Source organism: Myotis myotis, unplaced genomic scaffold (genome assembly GCF_014108235.1).
Source record: "Myotis myotis isolate mMyoMyo1 unplaced genomic scaffold, mMyoMyo1.p scaffold_m19_p_3, whole genome shotgun sequence".
Lineage (NCBI taxonomy): Eukaryota > Metazoa > Chordata > Mammalia > Chiroptera > Vespertilionidae > Myotis > Myotis myotis.
The window spans coordinates 177,776,241-177,803,171 of NW_023416335.1; the positions used below are offsets into that span (position 1 = coordinate 177,776,241).

At 42.5% G+C, this 26,931-nt stretch overlaps 2 protein-coding genes across 15 annotated transcripts in view; both read right to left on the minus strand.

The window, feature by feature from the left end:
• Positions 1-11,295, minus strand: part of ARNTL2 (aryl hydrocarbon receptor nuclear translocator like 2) — a 67,096-nt gene extending 55,801 nt beyond the window's left edge. For 2 of the 3 annotated variants that reach the window (XR_004966058.1, XM_036299366.1), the window contains exon 1: positions 11,013-11,294. Coding sequence is in view for 2 of the 3 variants with exons in the window: in XM_036299366.1 (XP_036155259.1) it covers positions 11,013-11,244 (232 nt within the window). In the remaining variant the exon portion in view is untranslated. Of the gene's footprint in view, positions 1-11,012 lie in introns of all 3 variants that reach the window. The other variant, XM_036299367.1, reaches the window with a different exon arrangement.
• A 5,672-nt stretch (positions 11,296-16,967) lies between these two features.
• The window catches only part of STK38L (serine/threonine kinase 38 like), a 67,504-nt gene continuing 57,540 nt past the window's right edge, over positions 16,968-26,931 (minus strand). For 11 of the 12 annotated variants that reach the window (XM_036302086.1, XM_036302084.1, XM_036302082.1 and 8 more), the window contains 5 exons: positions 25,382-25,499; positions 24,819-24,942; positions 21,688-21,783; positions 20,733-20,824; positions 16,968-20,627 (listed from right to left, as the gene is read on the minus strand). In XM_036302086.1, the coding sequence (XP_036157979.1) occupies positions 20,500-20,627; positions 20,733-20,824; positions 21,688-21,783; positions 24,819-24,942; positions 25,382-25,499 (558 nt within the window). In that variant the 3' untranslated portion in view covers positions 16,968-20,499. The remainder of the gene's footprint in view (positions 20,628-20,732; positions 20,825-21,687; positions 21,784-24,818; positions 24,943-25,381; positions 25,500-26,931) is intronic. The other variant, XM_036302085.1, reaches the window with a different exon arrangement.

The following is a 26,931-nucleotide window of genomic DNA, read 5'->3' on the forward strand; positions in this document are numbered from 1 at the left end:
TGAGCCAGAAGGGATCTAGTTACCTATATGACCTTTCTTCCCACTAAGTAAGGAGGGGCCCGGTATTCTCCAGGCTTGCTCAGTGCAAAACCACATATATCTCAGAGCATGTATGAGGTAAGATGAGGATTTGCTTATATCACTCCCACCAGACTATGTACCAGCAATGGTCTTACAATGAGCAGGTGCCCCGGCTTTCCTGCACAGTAGGTATAAGTCTCTCCATATCTGCTCTTGAGGGGATGGTGTTCGGGATGGAACACAAACCAATTGTACGGGTGTCAATGGGAGAAGCTGAACATGGCAAATAGGAAGTTTATGACTTCGAAACTTTAGAATGAACTCAAAAAACAGTTCTCCAGTTTGTAGCACAACTAGGTAGAAAGGAGATGGTAGGAAAAGGGCCAGTCTATTCCAATATTTAGATAGTCACCCGGTGAGTGAAACTTGTCAACTGTGGTCCCATAATGCCCTGCACATCACCAGTACATGCTCTTCAAGTTACTAGGAAGCAGACACTGCCACAGGGGCTGGGAATACCACAGCGACCACAGAGACGGCTCCTTCATGAGACTTAAAATCTAACAGATCCTCCTGTGGATCCTGGAGTTCCAGGCTTTCCCAAAGGCTTGAGCACTGCTGGCGGTGAAATGGAGTGGACGGGAAGAACACAATTATTGGGAAATGGTGTCAATTACGAATATCAGTGAATAAAATCTAGTACAAAATGTTGAAGTGTTGCGATTATGTGGTCCATTCACGTGCCTGTGTAACAGTCAATGCCAAAGAGGATTTTCCTATAGATTAGAACAGTTCCTAAATTCATTCATGTATGCACACATTGTTTCTCATCTGATGGAGTGGGAAAGGGAAAGATTTTCTTGGCTGTTTTCTAATTTATTATTTGATTCAATTACAACTAGGTATTGCTTTTAAATATCTGTTTGGATTTGGGAAAAAAAACCAAAAACTAGTTTTGCTCTTGAAGATAAAAATCCCTGTTTGGAGAAAACCCTAAAAAGATAGCTGGGGTTTTTTTGTTGTTTTTTTTTTTATAAATGCCACTGGAGAAGGCAGCCCTCCCACTAGCATTTAGCAAGCGAGGGGGCGTGGGCACTTTTTGGAGAGAGAGTTGTAGTACTGCTCTGATATAATGAGGAAAGCTATAAACACTGTGTGTCTCAATTTAAGTAAGACATTTTTTCAAAGTCGGAGAGTTGTGAGATATTTTAAGCCTCCATTACAGTCTTGAGGAAGAAAATGAAGATGGATGAGAAGAGATTTTAGGCAGGAATACCAGTTAAGAAGCCAACCGCCTCAGCAAACCATAATGACCAGGAAGGAGAGTGGCAACAACGGGGGTGAAGTCACTACTGGGGGTGAAGTCACTACTGCAGATGAGACCACGGCCACTGCTGCTGTGCTACCCCTCCAGCCCCGACTCCCCACCACCAATTAAATAATCTTTTACTGAATCCTCCCAGGCCAGGCACTGTACCCTTTACACACCTTATTTTATACAATCCTCACAACAACCCTACAGTGGTGGTTTGCACATGAGGAAACAGGCTCGGAGAATAAAAAAAAATTGTGATGGTCTTTTTGCTGTGGCTCAGCTACAGTCCTCAGCTATCCAGTCAAACACTAATCTAAGTGTTGCTGTGAAGGTATTTGGTAGATGTGATTAAAGTCCATAATCAGTTGACCTTAACAAGGGAGACTCTAGATCAGCGGTCGCCAACCTTTCAGACCTCACAGACCACTGGTTGGCGACCGTTGGTAGATAATATCCTGGATATGGGTGGGCCTGAGTTAGTCAGATGAAAGGCCTTATAAACAGAGCAGACGCTTCCCTGAAGAAGAAACTCCGCCAGTGGACAGCCACTGCAGCCTGTGCCGGAGTGCCCGTCTGTGTTTCCAGACGGCCTGCCCTGAGATTCCAGTACTGCTCAGCTTATCTCCACACCTGCATAAGCCAATTCCTAGCAATGAATCTCTTAACAATCGTACCTGAGCCTGTTTGCTCATGTGCTAACCCACCAGCAGAGGGTTGTTGTGAAGACTGTATAAAATAAGGTATGTAAAGGGTATAGTGCCTGGCATGTGAGGTTCTGCTCCCCTAGTTGAACTCTGACAGACATGCCAAGATCACACAATCATTAAGTGAGAGAGCTCAGAGTCTCACAAAGCCAAAAGCAGGCCTATATTCCAGACTCCCTCCCTACAGAAGTTCAAGTGTGGACATCAGCACTTCACAGAAATGGCACCACATCCAAACATCTAGCAGGCATTAACGAAAGATAAAAAGCTCTGGAGGCCAGTCTCCCTGGGTTCAAACCCTAGTTCTGCTACTTACTCTGCAATCTTGGGCAATGTACTTAAATTATCCATGTCTCAATTTCCGCACCTGAAATGTGAAATAATAGTAATATCTGCCAGATAGAGTTGCTGGGGATTCGATGAGTTATACCATGTAAAGTATTTGGACACCTAACTCACTGTAAATACTCAGTAAAGGTGAAGGATTACTAGCTATTTAGCAGAACCAATGGGTGAGAATGATTCTAGCTAAGCTTTTGAAGTGGGGAAAGGGGAAGTAGAAACACCCAGGATGACTGTAAGGAAGTCAGAGTCATGAGAAAGCAGTGATGATGCAGAATGTAATCACAGTGATAGCAGAACTAAAGAATGCTCCCTTGACGAGGACTATTCTGCAGAAGGCCAAGGTTTCATAGGCATTACAACCTAATCCAGGGATGGGCGGAAGCAAGAAGCAAGGGTTCATCAGAGTTTCAGTTCCACATTGAAACAGAAAAGTCTCTAACTTGTTCCGGGCCTGATTGATCCTCGTGCATAAAAAGAACACAGGGTTTAGTGTTTTCAACATCAGGTTTTCCAAAAAGCACAAAAATGCATTTAGCTTTGGATGGTCTATACCAGTGATGGCGAACCTATGACTTTTTTTTGGTTGATTTTTTCTTTGTTAAGTGGCATTTAAATATATAAAATAAATATCAAAAATATAAATCTTCGTTTTACTATGGTTGCAAAGATCAAAAAATTTCTATATGTGACACGGCACCAGAGTTAAGTTAGGGTTTTTCAAAATGCTGACACGCCGAGCTCAAAAGGTTCACCATCACTGGTCTATACCCACATTACACATGGGACAATGCAATTCTTGCCAGTTATGAGTAAACAGAAGACATGACGTGGGCAAATATTAGGATTAACATTCATCAGGCAAGAGTGGATATGCTAGTCGATACAGAACCTATAAAAGATACAATGGTTCCTAACATCCAAGGTGTCAACAAAATGAGACACCTTCTGTTTAACTTTGAGAAAAAAAAATTCATCAGTGTTCATAACAAATATGTATCTTTTCCCTGAATAGCAATTATTCTCAATAGAAGAAAGATCCTTTAAAAGGGGGTGGAGGGCGACTGATACTGCAAGGCAAATGTTAAAGTTCTACAAACTGTAACACAACATAAGTGTTTAAGGTAATAAAACCCAAAGTGACATTTAAGACTTTAATACCATCCAGGCATAACATGCCATCATTACACTAATGACCAGAATCTAAAAGTTATTTTCAGGCTCTTCCCAAGTAGCTAATAAAAATGTGTTTTTAAACGAATGAATAATGTGTCCTAGAGGACTTCTAAAATGTGAGGTGTAAATCTGGCCATCCCTCTAAAGTCAGGCTGCTTTGCTTATGACCACATGCCCTAGACTAGGTAGCTACATTTATTATTACGAAAAAAATTGATAAGCCAAAAGTTCTAGTTGAAAACTAAAGAAAAGGAGAATTGTCCTCAAGAAACCACTATCAGCAGGATACATGGAAAGCTGGGTTTGGTCTCTGTTTTCTAGGTCAGTGTTGTTGCCTGGGTGACTCATTGTAGACCAGATAGCCTAACTAGAATGCAATAGTGTTTGTCACCATGGCAGTGTAAGCACAGGACCTCTGGGTACCAGGTAACTAAGAAAGGAAATCCAATTCTCCAACCAGGCCGCTGATAAGAGAAATAAACGTGGGGCTGGAGACTGTGCTCAATATTTCAATCACACTTTTCTCTAGATCTATGACAAAACAATTCTTAATCTTCACAATCTTTTATTCATTTAAACGCCTATTGATACCTACTCCAAAAAGTGTTCCATTTCAAGTTTATTGTACACTGATCTATCCTTTAAAATCTCTATTTCGGTAAAATATGCATGGCTTTGGTACTATCTAGACTAGACTCAACTATAATCTAAGCTTCTTATATTCTCCTCTCCCAAGGGAAAAAAAATGAAGAGGTACTTCTCAGTAACTTCTAAGCCAGAGATCCTCTGTATCGGAGTCAAAATAAGAGGGGCATCTTCTGATGCTATCACACACAGGTGTTTCCCTGAGTGCTGCTTTCACATTAGGACGCTGGGTTCCTTTTGGTCCGTGCACCTTCACTAGGGTTTGTATTGGAAGTCAAGGCTGAGAGTATCTTCCTGCCTTGTCCCACGGAGCTGCACGGAAGGGTCTGAGAGCAAGCACACCTGGAGCAGGTGTCCACAGAGAGTACATCAGTGACAGGGACAGAGGAACCACACAGGTCACTATGTTGATGAGATGTTGGAAGTCTAGATACCTGCTTCCCAACAGACTGTAATGGGAATAAATGAAATAGTACTTGTATCACTCGCCTGAAGAAAGAGCGTAAAATGAATTTAAAGATATAAGCAGCTACTTTGTCAGGGAAGAAAAGAGGATGAAAGAGAGAAAGAATTGGTCCAGACTGACTTGGAGTGAAGGCTACGGTTTAAGAGCCAATCAACCTGGCAGGAACCAGGACCTCTGGGGTGTGTGTGTGTGTTTCTGATTAGAAATATCCCACAATTAGCCTTTCAAGGTGATGCAAAAGCTCTGCTGCTGACCAAGGATCAGAAAGAAAATGCATGTGTCAGTCTTTTTGGAGAGCAAACAAAACCCAGGCTTCCGTGTCAACTGTGCCACATCACCGAGTTAGGAGGGGAGGCCTCCCAGCACGAAGGATGCAACTTCAATGTTCAATTCTTCTTTTCCACTTTTCCTAGCTGGAGCCAAAACAACGCATCAGTTCTTCCAAGTACATCACTGACAGTTTTCCATTTCCATGCCTAATCTCGGCCCTGAAAGACTCCCTCACTCTTCACTGCCAGCCCCAAGAGTTATCTATCCATCCGTGCTAAAGCCAGCACCTTCTCTGAAAGCCTGCCGTGAGTCCCTCCCCCATGAACAGGATATAATCTCTCCCAACTCTGGCTGCAAAGGCTCCTAGCAGTTAACTCCCAGAAGTTAAACTATAGATTTTAATAGGTTCTATCTTTTTTTTTTTTTTTAATTTTTTATTGAATTTTTACAGAGAGGAAAGGAGAGAGATAGAGAGTCAGAAACATCGATGAGAGAGAAACATCGATCAGCTGCCTCCTGCACATCCCCCACTGGGGATGTGCCCGCAACCCAGGTATATGCCCTTGACCGGAATCGAACCTGGGACCTTTCAGTCCGCAGGCCGACGCTCTATCCACTGAGCCAAACCGGTTTCGGCAGGTTCTATCTTGTAATACAAATATTTTGGCTCCTTTTCACCCAGCCTAGTACATTTTATAAACTCTTGAACCCTTTTCTTGCTTTATCCATTTCTCCATTTCTGTTTGTCTAGTACAGTAGTAAGTATGCTTTTAATGCATACTTTTTGAATGAACCAGCCCTGCTCACACTTCAAACCAGCCACCATTCATTTAACATCAACAAACCTTCGTTAGTCATTCAAAGTAAGTGCAAGGAGTTGGAGGTTGTAAAGTTAGTAGGAACCAACCGTGCTCATCTAAGAACCTGCAACCCAAGGGTGGAGTGAAGAAACCCACCTAATAACTGTGGCAAGCAGGCTCAAGTGTGATCACAATAGGCAGGCACACCCTCGAGTACACACACACACACACACGTTTGAAAATAGGAGAGGAGAATCATTTCCATGGCGGGAGAAGTTCTGGAAAGGTTTCATAGAAGGAAAAAAAATCATTTGTTGAAAGTCAGGTTTCACTAAATAGTTTATAATCATCTCATTTAATTCCACTGAACCCTCTAAATTAAGTGTGGGATTTTTTTGTTTGTTTGTTAATCCTTGCCTGAGGATATTTTTCCATTGATTTTTAGAGAGTGGGAGGGGGAGAGAGAGAAACATCACGGTATGTGAGAGAGACTGTGGATTGAGCCTGCAACACCGGTACACACCCTTGTCTGGAATCAAAGCCAGGACCCTTCAGTCTGAAGGCTGACACTCTATCCACTGAGCCAAACCAGCTAGGGCAGGTATTTTTTTTTTAATATATTTGTTATTGATTTCAGAGATGAAGGGAGAGGGAGAGAGAGCTAACAACATCAGTGATGAGAGAGAATCACTGGTTGGTTTGCTCCTGTACTCCCGCTGCTGGGGATCAAGCCTGAAACCCAGACATGTGCCCTGACTGGAACCGTGACCTCCTGGTTCATAGGTCGATGCTCAACCACTGAGCCACACCAGCCGGGCTAAATTAGGACTTATTTTTTACCCCCATTTTATAGATAAGGAAATTGAGGCTCAGGGAAGATAAATAATTTGGCCAAGGTCATATAGCTAGTAAATAATCAAACTGGCAATCACACTCCCAGTGGTCTGGTTCCAAAGTTCAGGCTGGTTGATGTTCCTACACCCGATTTCCTCCTCCTCCTCCCCTTCCTCCTCCTCCCCTTCCCCCCTCCCTCCTTCTTTCTCCCGCTCCTCCATAGGCAGATAAAAACAGTGACACCTGAGCCCCGCCCTGAGGACTACATCAGACTTCTACAGGCCTGTCCGGAGGAAGGGCAGGGGCATTCCAGGTATAACCAACAGCCTGAAGACGGCAAAGTTTAAACCATCGGGGAGAGGAGATTCCCTTACATAACTAAGTGTAGGCCAGATAAAGTGGAGAGGTTTGGGAGGAGAAAGTCAGTGGGTGATTCTCCACTTCCCCTGTGATATGCTCGGAACGTATGGTAAAGTACATACATTTCTTACCTGCTTAAGGAAATAAATATTGTAAGTAAAACATTTTGAATGTATTTGAAATTACTGTTTTATGACAATAATCTTGACCCTCAATTACAAACATCTAATAATGCAAACTATGTTGAGAGCAAGACTGACTCTCTCTACATTTCCTATTCCTCCAGCTTTCTCTGTCTTTATCTCTCTGTGAAGATGCTATCTAGAGACTTAAATGGTAAGATTAAAGATTAGAGACACTAACTGCCAATAATTTTCTTAGGTAAATGACAAATGTCCTATCATGCCAACCAACACTTAAGCATGTTCAAATGAGAATTTTAAAGTTATATTACTGGACTGATTTAAATATTTTAAGAAGTGTAAAAATATTTTAAATATGGTGCCAGGTGGGTAATGGAAATATCAAGGGGGAACACTTTATAAAGTATACTAGAGGCCCGGTGCATGAATTCGTGCACAGGTGGGGTCCCTAGGCCTGGTTGGCGATCAGGGCCCATCAGGCCACCTCACCCAGTCCTGATCAGGGCCTGCTGGGGAGGGGCGGGGGGGGGTGGTGGCAGGGAGGGACCATGGGAGGTTGGGAGGTTGACGGGGGAGGGGGGAGGTTGGCCATGGGCTGTGGGGGTGCACTGAGAGTTTAAATTGTAGAGTCTTCAAAGTTCTCAAAGCCTCCAGCCACGGGGAATGAGGGAGGCTCTGGGCAAGGTGAGGGGTACAAGAAGGGCTGCCATACCAGTTAGCAGATTTGCAAAAACCAGGACAGGAAATCACTGACTCCCTGATGTCTCGGGTGCTCTCGTCTCTTGCAGGGCACCTGGCTCACAGAGTCCTTGATGACAGTGCAGGTATTGACTAATGGCCCCGATCCCAGGCACTGAGTCAGTTCTCACAATGGAAAGCTGGAGGGCTTCAAGTAAATGGCACAGTTGAAATGAGGGCTACCAGAATGAAATGTCATGACCTGACTTATAATTTCCTGAACATTACATCGTAAAGGGAGAGATTTCGAAAGGCTGTTATAGTCACTGTTCACAGCACAGAAAGAGATCTTGCTTTTTAGAACCAGGGAGTCTTTCCACAAGGAAAACAGTAAAGTAAAGTGCTTACTGTACTAATATTTCAGCTTTCCCTATATATTTTAAACATTCAGTTTGATTTCTCTTCCTGGAGTCAAACTTGGATGGCGTGGCAGTCCCTCCCTTCTCTCACCTCCACCCCTCCTCATCCCTCTTCCCCTCACCCCTTTTCCCAGTGCTCCTTTCTTACACTCTCACTTGCCTCCCCCTTCTCTCCTCCTTCATCTCTTCCCCCTCCACTCTCCTCTGGCTCTGTACTCCTTTCTCCCCATCCCCTACCCTCACTCTCTCCTCCTCTCTCTTTTCTCCCCCCCTCTCCTCCCCCTTCTATCTTTTCCTCTCTTTCCTCCCCCTGAAACATGTGAAAAGCTCTTTTAGTCCATCCTAGTTTATCTTGAGTACTACCGTCCTGGCTCACATTTTGCCCAAGATCCAGCCCAGGAACAGTGGCTGATGCAAAGCTGACTGGAACCTGACTTTTAATTTCTGAGTCGCATACATTAAAGCCACTAGAATGGCAGACTGACACCTCAAAAGAGCTGGGTCTGATAACATCACAGGCGAGACCAGGGGATGGGAAGGGAAGGAAGAAAACTGCCCTACAGTGACCACCTCAGTCTGGAAAAATGTGCCGTTCCTCCAAGACTGCCTTCTCCAGAATCACTGACCAGGAGGACACCCAATCACTTGGCAGCTTGCTTAATCTTGGTGTTTACCATGAGCCTGTCAGAAAAAGTGAGCAGGCAATTATGTTGGCACCAACTGATTTTTGGTGGCCAATCTTAAACGGGCTTCCTCCCAATGCCAGTTTCAGATTATTTTAATGAGGGCCTTCATTGAAACTGCCTAGGAAAAAGGAGTCGGCAGGGATTTTGCGTAAGGAAAACATGGCCCTGTATTCTGATATAGAGACCTGTTTCGTTTTTTCCCTCCTGGGCTGGGGGAACTTGCAACACTTTTTTCACCCTCTTTAGCTAAAGGGTGTCTGGAAGTGAGCACATGGCTCGTCAGCACCACCCAGTGAGACAGGAAAGAAAGGAGAGTAGCATGGGCAGTAGCCACAGACTTGAACTCCAGTTTTGACACTTTCTGGCTCTGTAACCCTGGGCCATACTCAGTTGTGAGAGGGGCCAGCCTCATCTCATCTGTGAAATGGAGATAATGCCACCTACATGGCAGGGCTGCTAGGAGACTAAGGAAGGTATTCCTTATGAAATGCCTGGTACATAATAGGACCCCAATAAAAATGCTGGCCCTCCCCCCTTGTAATTTTGCTACTTTTACCTAAGAAGAATTAATTTTGTTCACTCCCCGAGTTCATTTTTGGTATTCAGATAAATAGCAACCAACTTCTTGTCCATAAAACGTATCTGGTGAAAGCTGCTTTTTGAATTAGTGGGTACATTTTCACGTTTCTTTTTTTAGTAAAGCCTAAATATTCTTTGAATTCGGCTAATTTTAACTTGTAAGGGACAACACTTTCTTAACAGACTAGATAAGATCCATTCATTTCACAAAGCAAATTGGAGCTTTAACTATATATTAATCTAACTGTATTAAGCTAACATTTATGACGCACTTACTATTTTCCAGGCATTGGGCTAAGCACTTATATGTATTTAAATGCATTTATATCTCATGTAAACCTAACAACCCCATAAGACATCCTATAATTATCCCCATTTTACAGATGAAGAAACTAAGGCAAAGGGTAAATAACCCGGGTGACACAGTAAAGGACAGCACTCAGTCACAGCCGAGAGCAGAGAGGGAGCCCCAACTTAACAGGCTGCATTCCCTTTTCAAAACGGTGCTTCCTCCCATCTTTATATCACCCGGGAAGCCTTCAAATATCCAAATGAATGAATTTTGGCAATCTCCCCATGATCCAAATGCCCACCACTGAATCAGATTCTCAAAAAGCCCTCCTTGCTGTATTTCGGAGAAGAGTCTAAACGCATCACCATATTCCAAAAGGAAAGTGAAGATTTAATCCACTGCTTCCCTGAACTTCTCTCTGCCGGTCTTCCTTTAGTTATTTCTGTGGGTGTTTTCTGCCTCCCGGGTGTCTTAAATCACAGATATTTTATAATCATCCGATAACTGAGAAAAGCCCCTCGGAAGAGACCAGCCAATGTCCCTAGCGAATACTACGGCAGGAAGGAGAAAGACACCACGACGCTTCCCACTCAGCTCACAAAAACTCCACGGAAGAATAAAACTAACCCCGCCGATAGCTCTCCGAAAGCTGCAAAGTGAGGCCGGGCTGGCTGCGTGGGAAACGCGGTGAACCTGCTTCCGCGCGCTCCCCTGCCCGCCCCGAGGAGGAGGAGGAGCAGTTTTGGAAGCGGGGAATGGAAGCGAATAGTTCCAGTTCCGCGTGGACGGGCTCGCAACACCCGAGCTCCTTCAATGCCGACTGACAACTGGTTTATACGAAAGGAAGATGAAATCTAACAAATCCAGGCAGCAGCCCCTGCAGACGGCGAGGTGGGCGCCCAGGGGTCGGCGGGGCGCGGCCGCTCGCCAGCACACGGTGGATGGTCCCTTGCCAACTCACCGTCGCCAACACGTCCAGCCCGGGACGCAGAGACCCGGCTGCGGGCAGACCGAGAGCCGGCGACGACGGCGGGCGCCACTCCCCACCTCCCGCTCCCTGGGGAGCACCCGGGGCGCCGTCCCACACTTGGGCCCCAAGGGAGACCCTGGCTCCGAGGCCAGCAGGAGGCAATGCCTGGCCGAAGCGAGCTGCCAGCCAAGTGTGCCCACCTGGTGGTACCCCGCCGGCTGCTCGCCCCTCGCCCCGCACCCCCGCCCCCCACCCCGAGCCCGCGCGACCGGCGCCGCGCCCCCACCTGGGGCCGCCGGTCCGCACCCTCACCTCTCGCCGCAGCCTCCTCCGCCGCCGCCATCGCGGGAGCCGTGGGGCGGGCTCCGCAGCCCCAAGGCCGGCAGCATGGAGAGCCCGGAGCCCGCTCGGCGCCGGCCCAGGTGGCGACCTGGAGCGGGGACTCGGGCGCCCGCGCTCCGCCAGGTGCCGCGGCCGCCGCCACTGCAGCCCCGGGGCGCGCCGCCAGCGCCGAGGGTCCGCCGCGCGCCGGGCTGCGGAGCATGCGGACTGGCCCGCTCGCGGGTCCGGGCGCCGCGGGGCTCGGCCGGAGCGGGACCGGCGCGGGGCGGAGTCACAGCGGCACCGCCCCGCCAACCCCGCGGCTGGAGGCAAAGTGCGGCGAGGCTGGCCGGGTCGCACCTCGCGCCTCTCCGGAAAGCCTCCTGTCGGAAACAGGTTCTCACGGTCGCTTTAAGATTCGTGGTCTGCGTGCTCCGAAGGTTGGAGTTGTTTCCCTTGGGGAAAAGGCAAAGGGTGAATGGAGATCGTTGCTCGAGGAGGAGGGGGTAGCGGGGCAGGGGCTTGCGGGGGGCGAGGCGGGGAGGAGGTTCCCCTGCACTTTATGCCTCGGGAAGAAGAAAGGTTTAGCTGCAGAAACGAGGGTGTAATGACTGAGGACGCCGTTTCAGATCCCGAACCGGCTGGGTAAATTCAGAAGCCACATCCTTCCAGGATCCCCTTCATCCTACGCCGCAGACGCCGGCTCGCTCCCCCCTCACTGGCCCCTCCACCAGTTTCTTGGTTACAGTTTGTCTAGTGGAGATAGTGGAGGAAAGGAACCGCAGAGGGAACACTTAAAGCTTTGCTTCAACCAGCCTAAATCTATCCATCACCTTACCGGACTCTTTATTATCGTCTTAACTAGCTGCTGATGTGTCCCCAGGGCTACTTGGGGCTGAGCTCGGGTAAGGGGCTGGGAGCGTGCTCCCCGGCAGAAGTAGGCAGGGCGGGAGAAAACTGTCCGTCTTAAGTGGGGACTGGGGTTATCTGCTGCCGGAGGGGGAAGTGCTAAAAACGGTGCTGCCTTTAATAAAACGCGCCGACATCCTAAGCAAAACCGCTCTTGAAACATCTCCATCCTAGCTTTGACTTGGAACTTTACCTGAAATCCACCAATACCAACCTCTGCTGGCAGCTCAAAAGGAAAAATTCCAGAGAGCCTGGCAGATAGTCTTAAAATCTGGTCTAGGGTTCCCCGCACGTATTCAACCCTAGCTTTCCAGACAAGTACGCTGTTTTGAGATACTTTTTCCAACCGGGGGTGGGGGCGGGAGGACACTTTTAGACCTGGGCAGGCGTCACATGGTACCTTCATGGTGAAGCGGGATTGCTAGGACTCTGGTTAAAATACACAGCACAGACTATGTAAACATTGTTTGCTTACAAATCACCTTTGTGAGTGTTTGAACACTTGTAATTCTTGTCTGATTAGTAGGCAAACAAGGTTCAGAGGTGATGAGTATTTTGGCCAGGATCAGTCAGTAGCTGGTAGAAGCCAGGCGGTAAAAGTCGGATCTCCTTCTTAGGAGTTCGTACTATGGTGTCCAATAGGCTTGCGGTGAATCATTGCAGTTCTTATTTCTAAGAAAGGATTCACTTGCACCAAAAAGCCTAAAAGCCAGAGAGAAGGAATCCAGAACTTAAATATGATAATAGGAAGTGTGCACAAGAAGAGACCAACCGGGCTCAGCAGGGCAATCACTCTCACAGGGTTCCCCTTACCGTTCAAGTCTGCATGATTTTTTTATTTTAAAAGAGTAGTACTATTGTACCACATAGGATGAAACAGAGAGCCACACAATATGTTTACAGGTGGGCCTCTCATTTGCAACCAGTGCTTTCCTCATGTTTTCTCCTTGGGCAAGATGTGACAAATGGACCGTGTGGCTCAGTTGATTGGAGTGTCATCCCATATCTAGTATACTAAAAGGTTGTTGGTTGGGTCTAGAAGGCAACCAATGGATGTTTTTCCTCTCTCTCTCCCTCTCTCCCTCTCCCTCTTTATCACCCTCTGCCCCCCCCCCCCTCTGCCTTCCTCCCTCTCAAATCAGTAAGCATATCCTTGGGCATTAGAAAAAAAGTGTTTTGAAACATAAGCAGAATGCATGTATGTATACATATACATATACATATACATATACATATACATATACATATACATATACATATACTGCTTCTGGTCAATGTGCTTTCCTTGCTGAAAGCCCAGGGACAGCTTTGCTCTTCAGGAATCATCGCCAAACCTAGAGTGAACTTAGTTTGTTCATTAATTTTGCTTCACTGCCAAGTAAATGCTCAGATAAGAACAGTACTGGAATTAGAAATCACTGTCTTGCAAACTATCCATTCCTGCACTCCTCAATCTCCTGCTGGGATTGTTATTTAGTTTGGGGATTCCTTTAAGACCACTTAGATATTTTAGTTGATCCAGGGCAAAAAAAAATCCACCTGCTTCAGAGTGTAGTTAAATTGAAGGAAAACACTATGTATTTCCAATGATGCATACAAATAAAAATCAATAACAACTATCCATTAATGAGCTCCTAAGTGACTGAGAAAGTAACTAAATTATTAATATTTACCCTTTTTTCCACTGCCCCCAACCCACCCCAAGCATTCGATGAAGGGTGAATACTGGGGAGGATTCTTGGATTTGCTGAGCGGGTTGACGCGTCGGAGTGCAATTGGGAGAAATAGGGAGGCCAAATGTGTTCAGAAGGATCTGCTTGAGCTTGGCCTATGAAGGGGAGGAGCAGAGAAGGTAATTGTTAGAAGGGTATACTCATAAGAAAGAGGAAAGGTTGTCGTGGCAGCTGCCAGAGGGAGTGGGAATTGAGAGTTTTTTTTTTAAAAGGGTATTTAAGGAACTTCATTGTGTAATGCAACCCCTCTTACATTATTTTTATAGAAAATAACAGCTTTAGCAAAAGCTACATTCCTTTTCAATGCCTTTAGAATTTATTTATGTTTTTATTAAAAGTGAAAACATTTTGAGACTGACCTTAGATGGAAAGTAGGGCCACCCACAAAATGCGATGATTTCATTCATTTGTTCACAAATATTTATGGTGCGTCTACAATGTGCCAGGCACTGCCGTAAACACTGACTTTTGTACTTCTCCCACTGTGCACATCATAGCAACCGGTTGTTCTGCTGTCTGGTCGATTTGCATATTAGCCTTTTATTATAGAGGATAAGCACCCTAGTTGATTTTGAAACAGTTGCTCTGAGTGCTCTACTTTAGGAAATATTGCTTCAACTTGTTAAAAATGAGTTTTCTTAAGCCTGGGTTATTGCAGGAAATAAGTCATGTATGTGTGTGTAAGATTTTTTTTTTTTTTTACTAGCTAGAGGACAGGAGTAGCAATAAACTAAAAATCCGAGAAAAATACAGGAGGAACAAGATGCATTAGGACAAGAATGAGGGAATGGTTGTGCTTACATCTCTTATATATGGAATTATTGCTTAAGGTTATTTTTCCCTTAGAGATTATGTGTTTGTGTGTGTGTTTATATGTCAAAAGCTGAACTAATCTTTACTTTTACAGGTTTGGACACTCGTAAAGCAAGTATGGTGTTTCAGGTCCTCTTTAGCCCTTCCTGACTTGTATAGCATTGTACAGGAGAGTTCTTCAAGTTTTATATATATACTAGAGGCCCGTTGCACGAAGAGATTCGTGCAATAGGCCTTCCCTTCCCCTGGCTGCCAGCCGGTTTTCCGGTTTTCCTCCGGCACCCGGGACTCAGACCTTCGCTCCAGTCGGAGCCTTCAGTCTTCGCTCTGCCTTCAGTCTTCGTTCTGCCGCTTGGTGCCTACGTATGCAAATTAACCGCCATCTTTGTTGGGTTAACTTGCATAATCTCCTGATTGGCTGGTGAGCATATTGGAGGGACAGTCAATTTACATGTTTGTCTATTATTAGGTAAGATTTTTATTGTTGACAGTATTACAGATGTCTCCCTTCCTCCACCCCCCTTAACCCTCCTCTGCCCAGCCCCTACCCACAGGAGTTCGAGTTTTCTTTGTGATTATGTTACCCAAGAGGACAACAAAGCCAAAAGATAGTTTTCCTTTCCTTTTATGGGTTTCTCCCTGTGGAAGAGACTTACAAGTCATCCTGTTTAGATTTTGATAACTAATTCTTTAATATGAACAGTAATGAAATTCAGAGATAACTTTGTGGTATAGCACAAACTGACCTGAGAAATGTTTTGAGTTCTATTAGTTAGAGCCCATCTAGTCCAGTTAGACAAAGCAGGTCAGTCAGTAGTAATTAGGCCACCCCACCCTGTCTGGGTCTTGGTGGGAAGTCAGTTGATGAGGGTCCCTTTCAGCGATATAACAGCTTTGGAGGGAGATGGACTAATGAAGAGATAAATAAGAGCTGGGAGGGATGACAAAACACCAATTTCCATCTTGTATGTCGTTGTCCACAGACACACGCCTACTCCTGGTTCTCCGAAGCACCAGCCACCCAGGATCCCAGTAGCTGAGCCATGGTCTAGCACAGTGGCATGCATTACTCCTGTTTTACATAGGTCAGGGAAAGACCTCAGTAGACCAGCTCTTCAGTTCTACATAGACAGTGGCAGAACCAGCAATAAAATCCAGGTGCAGTGGCTTCAGATAAAGCCATCACTACAAGGCAGTTTTATTCTGGTATCAGGTGGCCATGTGATTTGGGTCAGCCTCACTCAAGTACCAGGGATGTGAATCCTGATTAGTTTTAAGTTGATATCCAGGCCAGGTACTGTTGTAGGAATGGACGGATGACATAATCATGGCCAATAAAACCTGGGGGTTAATTTCCTTAGAATGCTTCTGGGAAAGGGTTTATTTGCTCTTTAAAAGGGGGGTGCACAAGAAAGAGTTCTCTTTTTAAGGACCTACATGTTGCATGAGGGTTTGGTGCTTAGTCCCTGTAGCCATCTAGCATCTGCGAAAACAAAACCAAGGATTACAAAGTAGAAAAATAGACAGAATAATAGAAACATGGAAAGAACTTGCATCCTTGGTTTTTGCTACACTAAATTGACTACCCTGGACCGTCTCTATCTTGTGTCTTAATATTACACCAGACATTCATTTTCCTTATTGTTGAATCTATTTTTACTTCTGTCTTCTGACATTTGTCTTTAAAAGTACCCAGTGACAACTGTCACTAGCTCCCCATGTATTTTTCTTAGGTTTAGAAGCATGTGAGGTAATTTGTCAATAAAGCATGATATATGATTTGGGGAAATAGGAGCCCTGGACTTGGGTCCAAGAGCAATTCATTACCTGTGTCTGGATAAGTCATACTCAGCCTCATGTTCATCATCTGTAAAATGATGGCAATTATGTTTATTTCACAAAGTAGTAAATACTAAAATGAATAATGTAAGTGAAAGCATTTTGTATACAACGTAAGTTTATCACAAGATGCTTTCAAAAGAAGATGAATTTACAGTCTCCAAGTTTGCGCCAATGTCCAAATTTTGACATCGTGTTATCACAGTTTTGCTTTCACCATGGCATTATTGAGATGATATAAGACAGGGAACAAGTAGGTTTTCTGATTTGCTCCTTTTGAACTCTGCAGAAAGAGTATCATGATTATCGGTGTCTTTCATGGGACAAAATGTAGTGGTGCTTGGGTACTTGGGCCACTTAATAGTTTCCATGCTATTTTGAGGCATTTTCAATTTAATTTTGAAATATTTTCGATTTCAATTCTACTTGCTAATTTATTTTGGCCTAGTGGGATCATTGTATATAAAGCTGTACAACTATCTTGAATGTTTTAACATAACACAAATGAAACATCAAAATTTTATTTTGTTCTTGATGTGATCTTTAACTGTAAAAATTGAATACATTAACAGATTAGTCTTTCTTGATTTTTGGGTAACACCTATCTCAAAACTCAAAAATGAAACAAACAAAAAAACCCCACCAACATAAGTATTATAAACATAGTTTTTATTCTTTTCTTACCTTCATTGAAAAAGGCCTCATGCCACCAAAACATTTTTTGAAACTCAGTAACTGAATGAATACAGAACTCAAGGGCCTGATGATTATTTTTCTAAACAACTGCTGAATAATTTATATTGCTTTTTAAAAAATAACTAAGATCTATTTTTACTTCATTTCTTTTTAAAGTAGCAATATCCCCTCACATTTTTTCGTAAAAATCTAAAGTATCTCTAGTAGTCCCAAGTGTCTTATATTTACATTTGTTCTAAGTGTTTGTTTCATTAAAATTTCTCAGAAATAAGTGCACTTCTAAAGAGAAAATAAAATTTAAAGACAAGAGGAAATCATCACAGTTGTAGCAAAAGTTATTTTGAATGTTCTGAATCTTAGCAATTCAAAGAGAAAATGTGTTCAGTAGCCAGGGACCTCTCTACTGATTAAAATTTCAATTCATTCATTTGTAGATCATCACAAGAGGAACAGCTGTATCTCCTACCAGTACAGACTGATTGACTGGTTGTTTAAGGGTTTTCTACAATGAAACACCAAAAATAAATGTACTTAAAATATTTAAAAATTTACAAATTTACACAGAGATATACAGGTGTTTACAAAACAGAAAAAGTATGCTTTTATAGATAAAAATGAAACACAATCTTAAGCCTTAGCAAAGAAAGTTTTAAATATTCCACATTTGTTATTTTCCATTCAACTAATAGCTTATTAAATCAGCTATATGTTTAATTCAGAAAAGGTTGATTTATAAGAAATTCCTTATATTCAGATAGGACTATGCTTCAATACACTTAAAGATTTAAAGCTATAATAGTTAGAAAAGCATAAAAGAAAATAACATAACTTGCTTTAATACAAAGGTTTTTTTTTTAATAAAAAAGTTGGTCTACATTAAATCAGGAAATCAATAAATCTGAATTATACAAGCTTTCTATATACTTAGAAAAACGAAAAACACAATTTATAATAAAACTCTTTAATTCAAAATAGAGTCTAATTTAAAGAAAATATCATTATGCCCAGTTGAGTAGATAGGGTTTTGTCATTTAAATTAAATCGTTCACCTGAAATATGGGAAATGTACAATAGAGAAAATTCAGTCTCAAAGGTACTTCACAAATTATCTAGCTAACTTGCATCATGAATCAAATTGTTTCCAAAGGGCAGACACAGTCTTTAATTGCTTGTAGATAGGCACTTAAGAAATGCTTTTGACGAGGAGGAAACCCCAAAGATTGTGAATCACTCTGTTGACTCCAGGGAAAAATGAGAAACTAAACAAAGTGAACTCCCAGAATTGCCTTTCACTGCTAGGAAATCACAACTGTTTCCAAGTTCTGCCTGTTAACAAGAATGAAGAAGAAGGAAACTAAAATGCTGTATTCTTAGTCAATTAAGAAGTAAACTTAGCTAATTCAGCTCCTTTATCTCACTCTCTGTCAACTTGAATTAGGGTATTTTTCTGTACTAGAATAGTTACCATATTAGAACTAGAGAATGTTGCAATTTCCTCATATACTACCCATTCACTACTACACCAGCTAAACAGTCGTTTAACAAGAAGGAGCGGGTGAGTGGGAGTGAGGAAAATTTCATAAATGTGAGCAGAAGTTAAAGGTGGTTATAATAAGAAAAACTGAGTTGGTACAACTGAGATAACCCCAGAATTTTAATAGTTCTCTCTCCTACTCAGCCACATGACTCAAATAAGAAAATAGATATGAACTATTAGAGGAACCCATAACAAGTATCAAACAAATACTAGAATGAAACAATTTAAGGGAGGAAGGGAAGGAGGAAGGAGGGAAGAAAAAGGGAGACAATTTTGGGGGGGGGGGAGCGCGGTGGGGGACAATTCCAAGTATGGCCTTTTTGAAACATCGTGGAACTACCTAGCAGCAATATTTATAAAAACATTTGTAGATTTGCATAATAATCCTATGCAATTCTTCCCAATTAAGAAGAATATTCCTAAAAATAAATCATTTTATATTTTGATCACATATCATTTGTAATGGTTATAATTGTTATATCTTTAAAAAATCATATCAATAGTTAAGAGGAACATTAGGCCATTCTTTAATAAAGACTTATTCTTAAGTACTTAAAAAATCAAAACCACAGAGGGTCGTTTTAGAATTAAAATGTTGAGCTAGAAAGATAACTTAATTTTTAGGGAAATACCCAAAGAATGTGATGCTGACACAGTCTCCCTTATCCTCTAATCACAACTCCTCTGGCCTGCATTTACCTCCTTAATTCCATTTATAGTATCCACAGTGATGTAGCTAAACATGAACACTATTGCCCTTCAGTAAGCTGATTTCTATCATGTCTGAATATAGCATTCACACAGGAAAGTAAAATTCTACTTAGTTGTGAACGTGCACTCTGTTCAGGATCTTTGGTACATCTGGAGTATAAGAAAATAATGGCACAATAATACAAGTACTATCAAAGGAAATTTTTTCATTAAAAAAAATAAAGTTAACCAGCCATGATATGTAACAACTTCCTGAAAACCAACGTAAATAACTCTTTGTACTCTACAAGTCCATTTACATGATCAGAAGTTTGACATTTAAAAAAATAGTTTAATAAAAATACACTAGTTCTACAAACAGCCTTCTTGGTCATTTCTTATATTCAACTCACTATAATCAAATTAAAATAATGCCATGTCCTCTTGTTAAAAAAGAAGTCCTCTTGTCACAGTAAAAGCAACTTTATATTTTATAGAATATAGTACATCTCCCCTGTGAGTACACAGACTATGTATATAAAGGTCATCAGTATTTCTGAATGCAAAGCAAATATATTAGTGGAGCGCTTGAGTGAAGGTGTTAAACTTCCTCCTTGTTATAAACTTGCCACTCCTTACTATGGAGTTTGTGTCATAATATGATGATAAATTCTATTTTTTAAATAACCAGTGTATTTCCTTTTTAAAATTTCTTAAAAGCATTATAGAAATTGTCTTCATATGTATTCTATAGATATCCAAACCAATATGGCAAGTGTTCTAACATCAACTACTAGTATGCAGGATGGCTTTTATTGATTATCTAGACCCATAAGATTTGCAGTAAAACAGCAATACTGCAGTGTTACCTACAGGTAAGCCTATGTTGCTTTAAATGATATGTGTTTCTCCTGAATCGATTAAAGGTGTTACAGTATGAAGCCACAGTACACACAGGCAGAATGGACCTTAATACACATGTAGGCAATGCAGTTAGAAAGGGATGTACGTTTCTTTTATTCCAGTACCTTCGTATAATAAAGTTAACAAAAATAATAAAATATTTCTAAAAACCCAAAAATGCCAGCTGGCACTGCCAACCAATTCCTATAGCAGTCTCAGAAATCCTAATCCTGTAGAATTTCCTCTTGTCATAAGCACCACCGTCTTCAGGAGAATTTCCATGTATTGTTACCTACACCGAGCAAGCCTGTGATGCAGCTACCTGAGTTCTTTTGGTTGGGGCGAGTGTGATCTTCATTCATAATTTCCCAGCTTTCATGTAGGTGGGGATAGAGCCACGCTGAGTCAACCCTTCAAACCTTTTATATGTATAATTGAGGAAAACCCAGTCTTTGGATTTGTAGTCTGGTTCTGTGGTGTTTGGCACTAGAAAGATAGAAAGATTAACCAAGATCAAAATAACTTCATTAGGGAAAATGTCATCATTTCATAGATTTTTAATAGTGTTAGTTGTGTTGTAGATTGTCTTACCTGGTTGTAAAATATCAGATTCGGGAAAGTCATCAAAATTTGAAGTATCATCAATGCTTTTGATTCCTATAGGGATTGCTGCTGGCCTTTCCCTACAAAAAGGTATTGAGTAACCATGATAAATTTTCTTGAACTCTTAATTTTCCAAAAAATAATTCTACTTGAGAATTCTTCATGCTGTTCTATAGATATTAGAGGAGCCCAGGAAAGTTACACAGAAAGCTGTCTTAAAAGATGAAAAGGAGCTGGCTTGGCAGGAAAGAGAGCAGGGAGGAGGAGAGCATTTCCGTCAGAATGAATAGCAAATGACAGAGCTGTGAGGTAGGAAGAGTGGGAAAGATCACACAAGATGCAACCTGTAGCGATGAGATAAGAGCCATACCCCACAGTCCTGAAATGCAGTTTAAAATCCTTAATTTTATTCTAAGTGCAAAGGGAAGGAAGAAAATGTCATGATCAGATTTGTTTCTAAACTATTGCTATATGGAGAACTATTGAAGGTAGTTTGGCCATAAACTGAGTAAAAGCTAATGCTCACAATTAACAACTATAAGCAAATTCTTATCGGTCACATTATTTAACTTCTCCCATAATGTTTTAAAAGGGACTGTATCTTATACATTAATAAAGGGGACAAAATATGTATATTAACAAGAGGATAAAAGTGAAAGATTATAGAGTGAAATGTAAATACATCTTGGTTGTGCTAAAAGCCTTCATCATATAACTCTGGATACAAAATCCAAACAGGTGTACAAAATATGATTTTTCCTCTACAACGTATATCAGTTAAAACCAGCCATTTAGCTATAGTCACTATAGTCTTACTCACTTATATAATCCGGAAAACATTATAACAGTGTTACTTCTTGTACTTAATCTAGCAAAATCAGACAAATTAATCACCAAATCATTTTTTACTCTGACCTTTCCCATTCAAAGACTATGAACATACCTGATGTGCCCCCAGTCTACACCTTCAAAAAAAGGATGACCTTTTATTTCTTCTACTCCACTATTTCCAATTCTATTTTCAGAATCAATACAAAATCTAGAAAGTAAACAGAGAAATTACCATATGCAAATTACATCTAAAGTACTCTATTTGCATTATTTCAAACATTTCACTTTATTGCTTATTGATGTTATCTCTTTATTGTGGGAAATGTGGAAGAAAATATAAATCATCTGTAATTGCATCATTCAGAGATAACTACTATAAACAGGTTAAAGCCATTTCTGTCTAGTCTTTTACTGTAATTTAAAAAACATTATGTTGATCCAACTATTTTACTACAGTTACTATTTTAGGACTTTTTCCGCTTAACATATTGAGAAAATTTCCCAAAATCATTAAAAAATTTTCTATAATTTCATTTTCATTTGTATATGCAAATATAATTTATTTAGCCAGTCCACCACTGTTGAACATTTAGATGTTTTTCAATTTTTCATTACTAACAGTATCAAAATAAACATATTATACCTAAATCTTTACACACATCTGATTATCTGCATAAGCAAAATTCCTAGAATAAAATTGCTGGGTCAAAGGTCATATACAGTATAAAGACTTTTCATAATATGCTGCCAATGGCTGTTCCCATAGGTTGTCCCAATTTATATTCCTTCCAGCCATTCACAACAGAATCAAAACACTTCATTTTAATTGTGAAACAGAATGGAATCCTTTGTTTAGAAAAGATTTCATATAAAGACTTTTGTGATAGGAACTGCTCCTAACAATTTATTTTTCCTTTCCTCTTTAATGGGATAGGGTCATTGCATATTGCTTAAAAAAAAAACCACACACACACAACAGAGGAGAACCAAGATGGCAGCATAAGGTATAAACCTGTACATGCTGCCCTCCACAACAACATTAAAACTACAACTAAAAGACAAAACAGCTATCCAGAACCACGGGAAAGCTGGCTGAGTGGAAGTTCTACAACTAGAAGGAAAGAAAAAAGCGCAGAGACTGTGTAGGAGGTGCAGAGGCACCAAGAGCAGAGGTACGGAGATGCGCGTGAGGCGGGCTGCAACTGGGTGTGTGGTTTTTTTCAATTGGAAGGGGATACAAGCTCCCAAATGTAGTGAATTTGTTTACGGAGAGACTCTGGGGTCCCAGACTCCTACAGGGAGAAATTGGACTGTCTTGCAGCGGGCTGGAAAGCGAGGGTGGCTTTCTTGCAGAGCTGCGCACAGGGATCATTGTTACTGTGGGGGCGCGGGACTCGGGGATGCAGAGACGCGGAGACACGAGGAGTCGCAGAGATGGCTGACGACAGCCATTGCTGTTTGCTCCACCCTGGTGATTCTCTGAGACCCCCGCCCCAATCAATTTACATCCCCACCCAAGCTGTGCACAGCAGGGCAAAGGAACCACCTGCCCTTTTGCAGCCTAACCTAACAAACTGTAGCTGGGTCAGAGAGCTCCAAAACTTCCAAACCCCAAACAAAGGGGAGAAATCTGCTGATATCGCTGTAGCTCCTGCTGGGTGGACTCACACAGTGGTTGACTTGAAGATCCAGGAGCCAGGGTACCCAGTGGTCAGATACCAGATTTCAACTCCTCACATCCATAAGGGACACACTCAAGAGGCAGACTCAGTGAGCACCAAAGCCCCACTGAAGCAAGTCCTACCCCATAAGGGTGTCTCCAGCACAGCAGTTCTTCCACTATAGACACAGCAGGTCCTCGCAGTCAGGCAAAATGCAGAGGCAAAGAAACATGTCACAAATGAAAGAAATGGAGGAAAGCAAACTACTGGATATAGAGTTCAAAACCACAGTTATAAGGCTACTCAAGAATCTTCTACAAACCTCTGAGGAACTTAGTGAGACCTTCAAAAATCTTAATGAGAATGCCAAAAAAAATGGAAAAGGACCAGTCAGAAATTAAGCATACACTGACTAAAATTAAGAATAATATACAGAGATCCAACAGCAGACAAGAGGATCCCAAGAATCAAGTCAAAGATTTGAAATACAAGAAAGCAAAAAACACCCATCCTGAAAAGCAAAAAGAAAAAAGAATCCAAAAATATGAAGATAGTGTAAGGAGCCTCTGGGACAATTTCCAATGTACCAACATCTGAATTATGGGGGTGCCAGAAGAAGAGAGACAGCAAGATACTGAAAGCCTATTAGAAGAAATCATGACAGAAAACTTCCCCTACCTGATGAAATAGACTTACAAGTCCAGGAAGCGAAGAGAACCCCAAATAAGAGGAATCCAAAGAGGACCACACCAAGACACATCATAATTAAAATGCCAAAGGCTAAAGACAAAAAGAGAATCTTAAAAGCAGCAAGAGAAAAACAGTTAGTTACCTACAAGGGAGTACCCATATGACTGTCAGCTGATTTCTCAACAGAAACCATGCAGGCCAGAAGGGAGTGACAAGAAATATTCAAAGTGATGAATAGCAAGAACCTACAACCAAGATTACTCTACCCAGCAAAGCTATCATGTAGAATTGAAGGTCAGATAAAGAGCTTCACAGACAAGAAAAAGCTAAAGGAGTTCATCACCACCAGACCAGGATTATATGAAATGCTGAAGGATATTCTTTAAGAAGAGTTTGAAGAAGAAAAAGGTAAAGATAAAAATTATGAACAACAAAGTGACAACAAATAAATATCTATCAACAAGTGAATCTAAAAAGTAAGTCAAAGTAAACTGGTGAATATAATAGAAGCAGGGGCATAGAAAGGGAGTGGACTGACAATTCTCGGGGGGAAGGGGATGTGAGGGGTGCAGGAAGAAATTGGACAAAAATCTTACACCTATGGATGAGGACAGTGGCGGGGGGTAAGGGCATGGGGTGGGGTGGGAACCAGGTGGAGGGGAACTACGGGGGGGAAAAAGAGGAACAACTGTAATAATCTGAACAATAAAGATGTATTTAAAAAAAATACAAAAAAACAAACACACAACAACACCTTTTTATTGATCTCCTTGATTATATATATCAGTGGTAGTCCTTTCCCTACCATAAAAGTGAAATGGCCAATTTAGTCTTTTGGGTACCTGTGAAGTTTTAAGATACGACAACCTCCTCTAGGAATTTAACCACTAACCTAAGAATTAAATCCTTGGCTTTCTCAGATATAGGCACCTCTGGAGGAAATACCAGAGTTTCTTTCCAGTTCATCACTTTTCTATATGTTTCTTGAGGTGTTTCAGAGCAGAAAGGTGGATATCCTATGTATCAGAGAAAAAAAGTTTTATCAGCTCTTATGATCAAATATGCTAAACCTATTACATAAGTGTCACAAGAACCAAAGTAGCTCTGAGTGCTCTACTTAACAATAAAAAAAATGCCACCAGTCATTAATTTATAATTAAATTCCTAATGAAGTCAATAAAATAAAGGATTTAAAGCATCCTTCTCCCCCTTTTTCCTGAAAAACCATGCAGATACAATTTTGATAAATGGAAGTTCCATTAAATACCCACTTCCTGAAACCAGATCCCTAGAGAGCTCATTGCTATCTATCACTGTGTATTTAACAATGGGGGGCGGGTGTCAGAAATTGGTTTAAGAGTTTCGATATGTTAGCCCATGGTATCTGCACATGTTCAATCAGTAGCACTCATGGAAATTTATATGGTATGTATATAAATAAATGATAAGACATACCTATTAGCATTTCATACATAATCACTCCCAAAGACCACCAGTCACACAATTTGTTGTAACCAGTCTGCATGAATACCTCTGGAGCAATGTAATCTGGCGTCCCAACTGTGGAATATGCCTGCAAAGGAACAGCTTGTCATACTACCATTCTTAATATATTTTTTGAAACATATGAATATCGCTCACTACTGTAAAAAGCAATGTATACAGAAGTTACTTTTTCATTTTTAATACTTGTTTTGCATGTTTATCATGCATAAGGCTTAAGTGATAGGTACTGAGTCAAATAATATGTTATTTAAGACATGATTTCTGCCCTGTAAGAAGTGTAATTGAGTTATATATATATTTAGCCCTAAATCCATTTCAAAAAAAAAAAAAAACGGTTGAGCCAGTAGTCCTGGCTCTCCCACTCACAAGTAATGTGTCTTAGGCAGGTTCATTACCTTCTCTGAGCCTCAGCCTCTGCTTACATAAAACTGAAGTAATAATATCTGCCTGTACCATTGATATGAGGATGAAAACAAGAGAAGGAATGTGCTTTGTAAACTACTACAGCCTACTATCCTATCTAATAAAAGACAAAAAGGGTAATTGACCATACCTTTGCTACGCTTCCCATTGGCTAATCAGGGTGATATGCAAATTAACCGCCAACAAAGATGGCGGCTAATTTGCATACTGCAGGCAGGGCGGGACAGCGCCAACCGCCAGCGCACCGCCATCCAGGGCAGGCCGGCCGCTGGGAAGGCACGCCCGCCCCAGAAGCCCCAGCAGCCGGTCTTGCCTTGCCACCGCAGGACGTGAGATCAGCGGGTCTCGCGGCGGCAGGGCACGCCCACCCCAGAAGCCCCCAGCAGCCGGCTGCCCTGCCACCATGGGACACGAGATCAGCAGGTCCCGTGGCAGCAGGGCACGCAGGGTGGCAGGGGTGCACCTGTTCCCGGGGTCTGCGAGCCCTTCTGCCTCTGGGACCTGCTGCTTCCAGCTTCCTCTCTCCAGAGTTCACGGCCAAAACCTGGGGGCGCAGTGGCAATTGGGGACTGTTAAGGACCTCGAATGACTCCAATCCGCCCAGAAAGCCACAGCCTCAGGACGGGAGAGCTGGGATGGGGGCATATTCAGCACATTGATTCACGTCCCACCCCAAGCCCTGGTGCAGAGAGGACACCGAGGCCCAGCAGGCAAGACCTGCCCAGGTCACACTGTCAGCCAGGTGAGACGAGCCCCGCGCTCTGGGCTCTCGGGTCAGGCTCGGCCCAAGGAGGTGGGGCCGGCATCCCGGATCCCGGATCCCGAATCCCAGATCCCCGGGCAGAAGATGCGGGAGGGCCAGACAGAGGAGCGAGCTCACTGACTCCCCAGGTGGAGCTGCCCCACTGTGGGCTCCGAGCCCTGAAGCTGGCCAATGAGAAGCCAGGGCAGGAGGGGCGGGCACTTCTGGTTGGGGAAAGGGACGGGGACTGCACATGCTCTGATAGGGACTGGGGATCAAGCCAGCAACTGAGGTACATGCCCTTGACTGGAATCGAACCAGGGACCCTTCAGTC